This window comes from Lytechinus pictus, chromosome 15, assembly GCF_037042905.1.
Source record: "Lytechinus pictus isolate F3 Inbred chromosome 15, Lp3.0, whole genome shotgun sequence".
Taxonomy (NCBI): domain Eukaryota; kingdom Metazoa; phylum Echinodermata; class Echinoidea; order Temnopleuroida; family Toxopneustidae; genus Lytechinus; species Lytechinus pictus.
The window spans coordinates 19010788-19024925 of record NC_087259.1 but is presented as its reverse complement, the minus strand read 5'-3'; the positions used below and the strand labels follow the sequence as shown (position 1 = coordinate 19024925).

Below are 14138 nucleotides of genomic sequence, written 5' to 3'. Positions count from 1 at the left end.
TATCTCAAATTTGGGCCATTTATACATGTAGATAAAAATCATTGTTACAAGATGGCATAAGGAGAAAAGTACTTCATGTAGAGAAGGTAAGGAAGGGAAGAGAGAACATGGAATTGACATTTTCACAGAAGAGAGAATTCTTAATTCTTGCATATCATTTGTAAATAATTTCTTATTCCCATATTTGTATCAAATTAATTTCCCCACTTACTGTTGAATTCATTTTCATTCTGCATGGCTAAATTCTTTGTAGCTGGCTCTGCTTCTGAATTTGAGTCTTCGAGAGGCCGCTTGATTCCGCTGGCTGCGTCTCCTCCACTAATTGCTCCTAGTCCACCAGAAGGGGGCAGTCCGCTTACCTCAGCTGAACTTGAACCTGAATTTAGGCCTAACGTGCTAGAACCGCCAATCTTAGCAGCAATCTGGAATATGAAAAATGAGACATGAAAATGACTACTAGCACAAAGAGTACAAGAAAAATTATCGTTATTATTATCGTTGTTACTTACTATCAAATTATCACTACTTCAATTTGTACATGTACTTTTATGTTCATAATTGCAATAGTTCACAATTTCACTATCACCCTGCCACAATGTGAAGCTCATAGTTAAAATCCACTGCAAGTGTTTGCATCATCACAAGCACACTCTCTCTCTTTTAATCCTCTCCTCTTCCAAGGATTTAGAGATAAAACAATGCTCCACAAATTTTTGGTGCCCCATTTCAGGCCCTTTTATGATGGAAAAAAAATTGGAATATATCACAATGTGTGTGTAGAGCAAACTCTAATGACTGTAGAGTCTTGGCACATATCAAAGTTAGGCCTTAGGCAGGGCTCGACACTAGCGCCAGTCCGACGGTTCCAGACCGGTAAAAATCGCTGTCGGGCCAGTAGATTTTCAGAAATAGCAAGATTTACTGGTCCGACATGACCAGTAAAAAAATATCATTTTCGGGCCAGTAATTTTTCGAAAAATAGCAAGATTTATGGGTCAGACATGACCAGTAAAGAAAACCATTGTTGGGCCAGTAACTTCCAGAAATGGTCAAATTCACTGGTCCAACATAAACATAAAAAATATTCCATGACTCAAATTGCAAACCATTTTCCTCCCATTATTTTCTGTCATTCACACACAGAATACACACAGAATGAATCGCATGCAATTTTTACTAGGGTAACATACAGTGTACATGTGTACCTAGCCAGCCACACAGCCCACATGGTAAATTTTCTACTGGCTGCGCGAACGAAGCTTGGCTAACCTCTGGCAGAAATCTCATACAGAACTGTCAAAATTCACATTTCACTCTCAGGGATGCCACTAGGTGTCCTCCAAAAATACTGAAACTTATTGCGGGCAGGGACAGTGTCCAAGAACAGTGAATTGGGGCATTGGCGGTGGAAACCAAACAAGTGGAACGCCTCTGGCAGTCTCGCCTGCATTACGCAATTTAATATAGCAGCAGTGCTAACTTTGAAAACTACTATGAAATAATCATTCACAAAAACACCATTCATATAATGATATAATACCACGTTCATTGACCATAAATGACATTTGAACAGTGACTTAAGACTTGTCAACTACACCCATGTCCACATTTCATTCACTCTATCTATGAACTTTCAAAGTTATGATGGCAATTCAACAATTACCCCAACATGGCCTAAGTTTATTGACCTTAACTGACCTTTGACCTTGGTTTTGTGACCTGAAACTCACAGGGGATGTTCAGTGATACTTGATTACTCTTATGTCCAACTTTTATGAACTAGATCCGTAAACTTTCAGAGTTAGGATGGTAATTCAACAAATACCCCCAACACGGCCAAAGTTCATTGACCTTAAATGACCATTGACCATGGTCATGTGACCTGAAACTCGCACATGATATTCAGAGGTACTTGATTAACCTAATGTCCAAGTTTCATGAACTAGATCCATAAATTTTCAAAGTTATGATAGTAATTCAACAAATACCCCCAACTTGACCAAAGTTCATTGACCCTAAATGACCTTTGACCTTGGTCACGTGACCTGAAACTCAAGCAGGATGTTCACTAATACTTGATTAACCTTATGCCCAAGTTTCATGAACTAGGTCCATATACTTTCTAAGTTATGATGTCATTTCAAAAACTTAACCTTCGGTTAAGATTTTGAAAATAATTCTCCCAACATGGTCAAAGTTCATTGACCCTAAATGACCTTTGACCTTGGTCATTTGACCTGAAACTCAGGCAGGATGTTCAGTAATTCTTGATTAACCTTATGTCCAAGTTTCATGAACTAGGTCCATATACTTTCTAAGTTATGATGTCATTTCAAAAACTTAACCTTAGGTTAAGATTTGATGTTGACGCCGCCGCCGCCGTCGGAAAAGCGGCGCCTATAGTCTCGCTCTGCTATGCAGGCGAGACAAAAATTTAGGGGGGTCCACCTTAAATTTTGGGATGGACACAGGTAGAAAATTGGACAAGCAAAAAAAAAAAGAAAGAAAAAAGTTAACAGAAATTTTAGAGGGAAGGGGCGTTCCCCCACCTCAAAATTAGGGGGGGAAGGACCAAGTGGCTTCTTACCTTGCTGTGATCGATGACTTTGAAGTCAAGGTTTTAAAAACTGACAGGAGTTAGTTGTTGTGTGTTGCTCCTAGAACGCTAGACCAAAAGCTTCAGTCTCTGTATTTTGGTTGTTCCGCTGAACCGCGTTGGCTCCACTCACCAATACATAGACTGAAGAGTTGTTGGCCCGTACCTACAGACAACGTATCAGCTAACCGAGGGAGCAATAACGTTAGATCTAACGTGCGGCGGAAACCCGATTTTCAGATCGTTTTTTGTACATAAAATGTCACATTATAAAAATAATAATTACATCCAAATTTACAAGAAAATAGATTCAGAAACATCGTACTTTGGACCGCAGTTACTGCTAATTCCTTTCAAATGGTGATAAAAACATAGTCATCCTCGATCCTTTCGTTGGCCATCGTTAGTTGCCATCTTGGATGACGTCATCATCCTTACAGACTTATTTACCAGTCGCTATTATATTGCGATTCGTGCTGCTGCTTTGCGCTTGTCTATGTGCCTGCGTTCGGAACTTGTCGCTCGCATTGATTGGCCAGGATTTATAATAATCGGAAAGCCTTGATAAAAGCATAACTCAATGAACGTAGTGGGTAATAAGCCAGGGACTCGGTTTTATAATTATAAGGGGAGCAATAAAAAGCTCTCCTAGAACTTTTAAGGAGAGCGGTAGAGGAGCACTTCAAAAAGCTCTTCTTCAACATACAAGGGGAGCTTTTTGCCCAATTAACAAAATGGATGGAGGAAATGTATGTACTATAAAATTACAATCAACAACCAAAGGAAGTATTTATAATTGTTTTACAATGTATTGTAATTAGATTGTGTGTTGTAAAACCTGTTTTAGTTAGGTTTTGACTTTGGCTAAAAGTTAAGTCACTGACAATTTTTTTTTTTTTTTCGGGGGCTCTATTTTAATTTTTTTGTCAAATTTCGGGGGCTCTTTTTAAATGCTACTTTTTTGTATTTTGAGGAATACCTGTTCACTTATTAAGGAATTATTACTTTTTGTTTAATATTGTATGATTTTTAAAGTTATTTATCATGTTTAGAATTTTGGATGTGGGTGTGTGTGGATGGGTGGGTGTGTGTGGGTGTGCGCGTGTGTGTGTGACTGTGAGTTGGACTTGGATATAAATGAATTCAATATCTAATTTCTACTCCATTTATTCCAGTACAATACCCTAGTCAGCCATGTACATGTAATAAAGGCCCACTTACCCTAACTTTTCCTGAAGTTCTTTGAAAACGCAGATCTCCATGAAAATTTAATTTCTCTATGGGGGAGTCTAAATTTGGTGAGAATGTATTCATTAAGAACTTAAATATACATGACAATGAAGAAATCATCAAACTTTTTTGGCAGTTTTGAATAATATTCCTGAAATGTAAACTCTGTCTGAAACAGAAAATCACCATCATTGAGGCCTTTACTGAGCGGACTGTCCCCCAGAGCTCTGGCAGAGAGACAGAGCTCCAACTGGCTAGCTAGTAAAAGCGCCAATGCGTGAGCCTGCCGCCGTCCTTGTAAAAAAGATGGAGCTTTGTTTGATGATTTATTGTCTGATATAATACCTCATCCCCTAGAAAAAGAAAACAAATGATTTTTTAGTTATAATTGATACATTAGATAACTTATTTTGGAAGTTAATAAGCCGTTTTGAAAAGCAAAGCCGAATGACAACTCACCAATGCTAGGTTACTAGACTCTGGGATTTATTTCCTGTGTAATTCGAATTATTTTATCACAGAATTGTGATATCTGTAGGGGAAACATGTGCATTCGAAATGACACACGGTGGTAGTCATAATGGACCCCTATACATGCAACTCTTTCCCGACCGTTGTGTTGATTTTTTTTTTCCATACCTGGTACCATGTGTATGGAAATACGTGGTACAGAAAAAATAACGTAACTTCGGAATTTGAAACTGCGCTACTCGCTACTTTTAAGGCTTATTCGTGATTTTGAGTGTGGATTTTGGATGGTTTTTAAATGGTAAGCGGAGCTCGAGCATATGGCACTAGTGGGCCGTTGAGTTGTTATCACTCGGCAATAATTTCGGGGGCGACATTCAGATTTTATGTCGCCCCCGAAAGCATGATTTTGGGTGATTTCGAGGGCGACTTTAGGCATTTTCGCGCAGGTCAGCTATCGCGAGGCGCGCTATTAATCGCGCTACCAAAAATGGATTAAGGCGCGCATGTAGCGCGCGATCGCTCTCGCGCGCCTTAAAATCGAGTCCCTGATGCGCGCGTTTATAAATTATGTACTGTATAATAGCAAAAATCTCGAGGAAATATCTCTCACTGGGTCGATCGACATGCATCGCAATCGAGAGAGAGAGGGGCAGGGGTGTGAGTGGACACAATTAAAAAGATCTGAAAAAAGCTGAAGAGTGTTGAAAAAGTCTGAAATAGAAAGAGCTCCCATACTTTTTGTACAGAGGAAAGCCAAAAAAAGCTGAAATTAAGCTGAAAATCAAAACAAAAACAAGTGGAATGCCTCTGGCCGTCTCACCTGCATCACGTGATTCAATATAGCAGCAGTGCTGATTTTGAAAACTACTATAACTCGCACAAGATGTTCAGTGATACTTGGTTACTCTTATTTCCACGTTTTATGAACTAGACCAATACACTTATAGAGATATGATGGCAATTCAACAAATACCCCCAACGTGGCCAAAGTTCTTTGACCTTACATGACCTTTGACCTTGATCATGTGACCTGAAACTCGCACAGGATGTTCAGTGATACTTGATTACTATTATGTCCAAGTTTTATGAACTAGACCAACACACTTTCAAATTTATGGCTGTAATTCAACAAATACCCCAATTTGGCCAAAGTTCATTGACCCTAAATGACCTTTGACATTGATCATGTGACCTGAAACTTGCACAGGATGTTCAGTAATACTTGATTACTATTATGTCCAAGTTTCATGAATCAGATCCATAAACTTTCAAAGTTATGATGGTAATTCAACAGATACCCCCAATTCGGCCAAAGTTCATTGACCCTAAATGACCTTTCACCTTGGTCATGTGATGTGAAACTCATGCAGGATGTTCAGTGATACTTGATTAACCTTATGTATAAGTTTCATGAACTAGGTCCATATATTTTCTAAGTTATGATGACATTTCAAAAACTTAACCTTAGGTTAAGATTTTGATGTTGATTCCCCCAACATGGTCTAAGTTCATTGACCCTAAATGACCTTTGACCTTGGTCATGTGACATGAAACTCAGGCAGGATGTTCAGTAATACTTAATTAACCTTATGGCCAAGTTTCATGAACTAGGTCCATATACTTTCTAAGTTATGCTGTCATTTCAAAAACTTAACCTCAGGTTAAGATTTGGTGTTGACGCCGCCGCCGCCGTCGCCGTCGGAAAAGCGGCGCCTATAGTCTCACTCTGCTATGCAGGTGAGACAAAAATCAGATAAAAATCTTAACTCTCACACCCCTGGAGAGGGGGAAAAGAGGACTTTCCATTTTTTTTAATACACAGAAAACAGGAAAAGTCGAAAATAAGACAGATAGCAGGGAAAAAGACGGAATTCCATATAAAGACGGAAAAGTGGCATCCCTGCACTCTTATAATGTCCATATTTCCTAAAAATTGGGGTAATTTTCACTTATATTTTAGTTCAAACTGATCGGGTTTCGAGTGATATCGTCTGAATACATGATAGCCCCACATATGCATTTGTTTGTGTGTTGATATGATTCGTAGCTATATTTTAATTGAGCCAAAAAGAAACTGATTATTTATGATAGTTTTAGCTTTCTTCCTCTGTGTTCTTTCTATCTTTCTTTCCTTTCAATCTTTCTTTGTTTATTCCCTCTCTTCTGTCATGTTTTTGTTGTTGTTTACAGACAGAGACTTTAATCGTACTCTCGCTATTGCAGAAGGAATGTTACTTCTCATATCTTTTTTTGGCGAAAGCGAGTGAATTGTAAACCGAGATGAGTATACAAACAAATTATTTCCTTTCTTTTGGTATATACATGTAGACCATGATCATACGATGTGAGGATCAAGTGTCGAAAATGCTTCAAAGTGGAATTTTGCTCCAAAATCTCTGACCATTTCAAGGGGAAATGCGACCCATGCGAATTTGCGCGTGGCTCGCGCTGACGAACCGTTGTTCAAACCGGTGAGTGAGGGGTCATTTCCGTTGCTTCAAAAGCATGATAAAACACCACGATCTCTTCTATTTTGACATTGATGAGCTTGAGAATATACTTGATGATGATGTTGTTGGCTTATTTTGATATAGGGTAACGCGCCCAGTATTCGGTCACCTCCCGGTATTCGGTCAGACAGCTGTTGTAACAGCTGTCAAAAACTCATGCATAATGCATGAGCAAAAAAACTTTCACCAATCACGCACCATAACGGCACCTTCAAACTATCTCAAAACTGACGTCGGTCAAGAGGAGGAAAGTGTTCAGAACGTACCTGAAATTGGACTGCATCGGGTGAGTTTTATTCACTTCCGGGTTTCTTAGCAATTGAGTTAACGTACATAGCCTTATGTAGACTCCCGTTACGTAATAACGCTGTGTGTAGGTGCAATGAATTTGGTACGAGTGTGAAGGGGAGATCTTGTGTGTTCACCGTCGCAGCGAATTTGCAAATGGCGCTGAAATCGAGGAGCAACTGGGTATATACTTTACCCTTACCATGAGAGGGCGCTCGACCAAAATTCGGTCGGGCAACATTGAGTGTCTTGCCGGCGTGTTTGTGACGAGGGAGGAGCGTGCAAAGACGCATTGCTCCTCGCAAGTGAAACACTTTTCTTAATTCCTTTTCTTTCTCAAATGATATGTTAGGCCTACATAAGTTGAGAATAAATCTACAATTATTTTTATGAATAAAAATCTTAAAAACATAGATGCTTATTTCCTATGAAAATGCAATTTGAGTTGGTGAATGACAAAGGTGACGATGTTGACGATGGCGACGATCTTGATCAAGGCTCATTTTTGATTGCCTTTGCGTGATCGAGTTGAAAATTGAATGATTTCCTCTTAGGTCTATCTCAATAGTTTAGATGCTTTCATAATTATTCTCAACTACATTATTATTATTTTAATTAATATATCAGGCCCAAGTCCAGGGGCATGGCCCCACCCCCTCCCCCCCAAAAAAAAAAAATTATAAAGGCTATCCCACGATAGTATTTTTAAAATGACGTTATTGGTTGGTCAAATGCCAGAAAATTGCACCCCCCCCTTACTGAGAGCAATTTTGCCCGCCCCTTACATAATGTCTTGGATCCGCGGCTGGTTAGTTTTATTTTATTTTTCATTTAAAACAAAGGGGTTTAAATTAACATTATCATTATCGTCATCATTCCTAAAATTATCAGTCGAAACTGGATTACAATGTTGGCGAATTTGGTTGATATTTTATGTTTCCTGCTATGAATTCAAATGGAATGTTCAATAAGTTAAAGTGGTTTATACATTGGATGAAATTTCCCCTTCTCTAATAATTCTTAATTCTTTGAGTTCATACTTAACCAAGATACTGTAATATTATTTGATGAACGGTGCACAAGTTGACGAATATTTTGTAAATTGATATGAAACTATACATCAATGATCATACACAAAGATTGATGATTATCATGTTAAGCCTATGAGAACCGATTTTCATGACAACAATCTTACTTGCCACATAAGAAAAGTAATGTTTTTAATGAACATGAGAAACTATGCCTACACCAGATTAAACATCCCAGGGCTACTGGGTTATATTTAATGGGAAATTCCAAGTGTGTGTAGGGGAGGGGGGGGGGGGCATTCTCCTTTCTTGGGGAAGATTTTATAACATTACATTCCCAAGAGTATACGTATTGTGGTTCAAAAGAATTATACCCTTTTGAAAACTTATTTCCATTTTTCAACAAATATTAATTTATCAATTTCAATGATTTTTTTATATATATATAGATATCATAATGCCTTACAGACGATATAGCCAACAACAGGTAGAAGATGCGGCGAAAAGAATCAGGGTCGACAAGATGTCAATAAGAAGGGCATCACAGTTATATGGGATACCTTCATCGACGCTTGGGGATAAAGTAAGTTGGTCTACACTTTCTTTTTTACTTAACCAACCCTTAAACTAAAAAATAAATATCAATCAGCAATTTCCCTCATATGCTGTGTAATTCAAATGTTCTAATTTCTCCTTACCCGTTTCTCCACAGATCGCTGGGAGGACACCAATTAAGTCCACACAAGGACCAAGTCCATACCTGTCGGTTGCCAAGGAGGCGAAATTGGCGGCCTGGGCGAAGAAGATGGCAACACTTGGGTTCGGGCTGAACAGGCTCGAGTTACAGCAGGTGAGCCAAAATTATTCGTGGGTCTAGTCTTTCTTGTTTCTTTTTTTTCCTCTCTTAATTTTTTTCTTGATCACTTTCACGGGTTTTAAAGGACCATTGATGTAAAGGAAATAAAATACTTATAATCATAACGAGAGCAGTAGTTTGTGTTTTTATTATGTTACCAGAAATTGTGATGTTGTAGGAAGTTGCAATAAAACGATGAATGGGTGTGAAAAGGAAAGTGTAAGAAAATGAGATATAGGCCAACATGATAAAGGAAATTACGAGGTATATTCCTTTCTCCCTTTCTTCATTGCTCCAAATTTTGATAGACTGCTGGGAAGATGGCCCTCGAGGCCAACATACAAGCCCCCTTTAAGGATGGGACCCCAGGAGAAAAGTGGTTGAGGGGGTTCTTCCGTCGGCACCCGGAGTTGTCTGAGCGGAAACCAGAGCTGCTAGGAGGGGAAAGAGCGGTAGTTACCACCCATAAGATGGACAGGTTTTTCGAAGATCTTCAAAAATACCTTGAGGGCGAGGGCTGCGCATCAATCCTTACGTCGCCACAACGGATCTTCAACTGCGATGAGACGGGGTTCCCGCTCTCTGGGAAACCATGTCGCGTCATAGCGACCAAGGGCAGTCGGACGGTGAGCGCCGTCGGATCAAGTAACAAGTCACAAGTAACAGTGTTAGCAACAATATCAGCGTCAGGTGACGCACTGCCAAGGAGAACCCCATGGAGGGTGCCCCCGTCGGCTCATATCTGGGTCGGAGTGAAAATGGATGGATGGACTCAGAGGTCTTCTACGAGTTTGTCGCCAATAGTTTCGTGCCCTACATTGAAAAAAATAACATCCCCAAACCCGTCCTCCTTCTCGTAGATGGCCACAGTAGCCACGTTAATTACCACGTCGGAAAGTTATGTAACACTTCCGGTGTGGTGCTGTACCCCTTGCCTGCCCATGCTAGCCACATCGTACAGCCGTGCGACGTGTCTTTCTTTAAGCCCCTCAAGGCTGCGTGGGCAAAGGCCGAGAGGAAGTTCCGACAGGAACACTGGGGCCAATTTGTCACCAAGTACACATTCGCAAGTGTATTCCGAGGCCCATGGGACGCCACCGCCCAAAGGAGGGAGCTTATACAGACAGCCTTCAGAGCGACTGGGATTTTCCCGTTTACTGGGCAGTACTCGAGGGAGAAGCTTGCTCCTTCAACAGTGTACGTCGTGGAAGCACAGGATGGTAGAGAAGCAAATGTCCCTGGTCCATCGGGTGATGCCCCTTCAGCATCAACAACTACAGATGTGTCAGAGGGCCTGGCCCTTGAGAAGCACCTGCGTTTTCCGGTCATTCCAAAAAAGAAATCCGGGAAACGATCAAAGGAGAATATGCCTAAGTGCATTAGTAGTGAGGCCTACCTCAAAGTCTTGGAAGACAAACAAGCAGCAAAAGAAGAGGAAGAAGAAAGGAAAAGAAAGAGGAGCGGGAAGCTAAGAAGAAAGAGAAGGCAGATGGAAAGAAAGGCGGAAAGAAGAAGCAGAAGACGAAGAATGTAGAAGATGTTGATGTCGAAGAGGTAGATGAGAATGTTTGCCAGGAATGCGAAGGGGAATACAATGATAACCCTGAGGATTGGGTAGGGTGCAACTTTTGCCCAAGGTGGTTGCACATCGTATGCTGCATGGGCTTGGATGGCCTTGACGATGAAGAAATAGAAGCGCTCAACTTCAAATGTCATTTCTGTTAGAGATAAAGATTATTTTATTACATGGGCAATTCCAAGGTTAGTAACGTTACATTTTTAGCAGATTTTGGTATTTCATCCTACTGTAATATCACCATCTATTCATTTCAAATCACAATAATGGTACAACATGTTCACACACCCTAGGTCTACAATACAAAAAAATTAATGCAATTCAACCAATATTGCATGCGCCATCCTAACTTTTAATGTTGGTTAGTAACGTTACCAAAAAATTTATTTTGTATCGTTACTAACCAACATTAAAATTTACCATGGCAACTGCAATATTGGTTGAATTGCATTAATTTTTTTTTGTATTGTAGACCTAGGGTGTGTGAACACGTTGTACCATTATTGTGATTTGAAATGAATAGATGGTGATATTACAGTAGGATGAAATACCAAAATCTGCTAAAAATGTAACGTAATGTTACTAACCGTGGAATTGCCCACATAAAGATTATTACTTTGTCACCAGTATGTTTATCATCTGTTTTAGCCAATCTAATTCGAGGATTTCATGACGTCAATACAGACACAGCGATCATATTAAGTGCAACAAGATCCATGAAGTAGATATAATTTTTCAAAAAATGTAGTTATAGGGACAGTGATTTTCCGTTTCAAAAAATTGCCTTTTCCGTTTCAGAAAATCTCAAATTCCGTTTCAGCATGTCAGAAAACGGAAATTCCGTTTCCCCATAGACTTTGTACACACGGAAAAGTGACAATTCCGTTTACACATTGAATAGCAAAATCACAACACGCACACTCGCACTGGTCAAAATTTGTATCTGCTACTGTACCAACAACACAATAAAATCCATTCTAATCGGATCTATGCGGGTGCATAAAATATTTTTACACACCCATTTTGCATGCATACATCCTCACCTTTCATATTATTAGCATTATTTCACGGTGAAATGATATTTCATCGATAATTTTGGGGGTTTTTGGACATCGTTATCATCAGTCAACGGCTATTGCCAATCCGCCATCTTGGATTTTAAGACCACGATATCGTGCTGTTACATCTTCAAACGTAGAGGGCAGCAACACACGACCGTGTAAGGAGTTGAACGATATGTGTGCATGTGAAGCCCAACCCGGCCGGCCGCCGGGCCGGTACGGTGCGGGGTACAATCGAGTGTGCTGATGTCAAGTGCAGTCACGATGTGTGAACTGTCATGATAGTAGCTAAGTGAGATCGTGTTTTCTGGGTTTTTGGGGCCATTTAATATTCTCATTTTGTTGTGATTTTGGAGTAATTTCTGTTGCTATTCTGTGTATTTTGAGGGAAAATACGTTTTCCGTGATTTTCCGTTTGAAATGCCACTTTCCGTTTCAAAAGGCCCTTTCCGTGAATTCCATCCGTTTTCCGCGATCGCGGAAAATCACTGTCCCTATAGTTATTCTTTCCAAATTTGAGTGAGAGAAATTAAGATGAATTAGTCTTCAATGACTTCTTATATCACAATGTTTCAAGGAAACGGGACTCAAGTCATATAGTCCTATTAGGAATTTGACAGATTTCATATTCGCTTTTGACAGGTTCCCCCCCCCCCACCCCGAGAGAATAATTTTACAGTCCAGTAATAATTGTGTATATATTCTATTGTAATAATATACCCCCCACTTTACCTTAAATATATTATAGTTTGCGTCATCACATTTTTCAAACCATATCGCGTTCAGTCTTCTTCCACTTGTTCTGTTATTTCAGGTGGATTAATTAGGTTTTATTATTATAATTTTTCTAAATAAAGCTTAAGAATGTATAATTAAGATGTGGAGATCACATAAAACAAATAAAAAAACAGTAAGCATAAGAGAAATTGTAATAGTTAACATCGGAGATACAGTGCATTACCGCGCGACCGAATTCTGGGCGGCGTAAGCGAATACTGGGCGGAAAACATCTCCTCCTTCTATGAGCGATATTTTGTTCAACATGATTTAATATTTTAAATGAGTTTGATAATCTTTTAGAGGACAACTTTTTCTTTCTCCTGGTTGGTGGATTTACAAATAAATGAGGTAGGTATTTATTTTATCGGCGATTTCCCCTTTAGTGACCGAATACTGGGCGCTTTACCCTAGTGGCTGCAGAATTAATATTTCAGAAGTTTGTTTTATTAATTTTTAATGTGTTTCTTTATATTTTTCAGGCCACCAAAAAAAATAATTTGATGGTTTTGGTGGCCCGAACGGGCCACCACCAAAAAAAGTTAATGTGGAGCCTTGTGTAAACCGATATGAGTATACAGAGCAAATTATTTCCTTTCTTTTGGTATATAGACCATGATCATACGATGTGAGGATCAAGTGTCGAAAATGCTTCAAAGTGGAATTTTGCTTCAAGGTGGAATTTTGCTCCAAAATCTCTTGACCATTTCAAGGGGAAATGCGACCCATGCGAATTTGCGCGTGTTAGCGCTCACGCTGACGAACCGGTGAGTGAGGGGTCATTTCCGTTGCTTCAAAAACATGATAAAACCCCACGATCTCTTCTATTTTGACATTGATGAGCTTGAGAATATACTTGATGATGATGTTGTTGGCTTATTTTGATATATATAGACTATTTTGATTTGTGATGGCAAAATAATGAGAGACATGTCGTATTTTTGTGAGCTGCTCGTTGAAGGTCCGTGCGGCGTGTAACAAAAGGCGGAATGCAATTGACGTCTGCGCGGTCTCCCTAATTATAAAAACAAGTTTTTATTTGGGTTGGATTCCCCTTTAAAGTATGCATTGATTCGCGATGCTTGGGGGGAAAATGAGCAATGTATAATTTCACAATAGCACTGACTAGTGACGAGAAGGAGATTATATTATAACCTCGTTCCTAGGAACTAGGATGAGTGCTTCTAATCAACTTACCAACGAAAGAAGTTTTCATGGTTGTTCTGGTCTTCCAATACTCAAATTGCCTGCCCTGCGGATATTTTTGTCAAGGAAGTAACCTCGGAATGTTCCACTTTGACATGGCGGTTAAAAAAATCCCAATCCCCCCCCCCCCCCCCCACTTAAGATCAAATTCTTCGGTCCATAAATTTTGATCAATGGGAATCAGCTGATCGTACGTATGAATGTACTTCGGGCGAAGTTCGTGCATGCAGGCTCCACTTCACTACCGCTACACTACGCTCCACCTACCCGAAGTTCGAGACCGTGAACTCTATCTGATATTCCGAGTGACAGTCAAAGGTGGGATTTTAATGGGGGGGAAATATAAATTCATGCAACATAACGATCTTTAGATTAAAAACAATTAAAACTAATATTCTTACTTTACACAAAGTTTCACTTCTTTTCTAACCCTAAAAAAAGCTATGGCATTCCTACTCACTGCGCATGGACGTTAGATTTCTTGTGTTGTGTGGATAAATCTTTGAGTTTGACTTTGAAAACTGAGACAGTCCAAGTAA

At 39.6% G+C, this 14138-nt stretch overlaps 2 protein-coding genes across 2 annotated transcripts in view; one reads left to right on the top strand and one right to left on the bottom strand.

The window, feature by feature from the left end:
* The window catches only part of LOC129277380 (far upstream element-binding protein 1-like), a 36698-nt gene extending 27115 nt beyond the window's left edge, over nucleotides 1–9583 (bottom strand). Inside the window, exons 1-2 of the mRNA XM_064110018.1 lie at nucleotides 9483–9583; nucleotides 212–456 (exon numbers count right to left, since the gene is read on the bottom strand). Of these exons, the coding sequence (XP_063966088.1) occupies nucleotides 212–456; nucleotides 9483–9583 (346 nt within the window). The remainder of the gene's footprint in view (nucleotides 1–211; nucleotides 457–9482) is intronic.
* On the top strand, nucleotides 3203–12652 carry LOC129277382 (uncharacterized). Its single transcript, XM_064110274.1, has one exon. It carries the CDS (start codon nucleotides 9695–9697, stop codon nucleotides 10511–10513), a length of 819 nt encoding a protein of 272 aa, XP_063966344.1. The 5' UTR covers nucleotides 3203–9694; the 3' UTR covers nucleotides 10514–12652.
* The last annotated feature ends 1486 nt before the right edge of the window (nucleotides 12653–14138 follow it).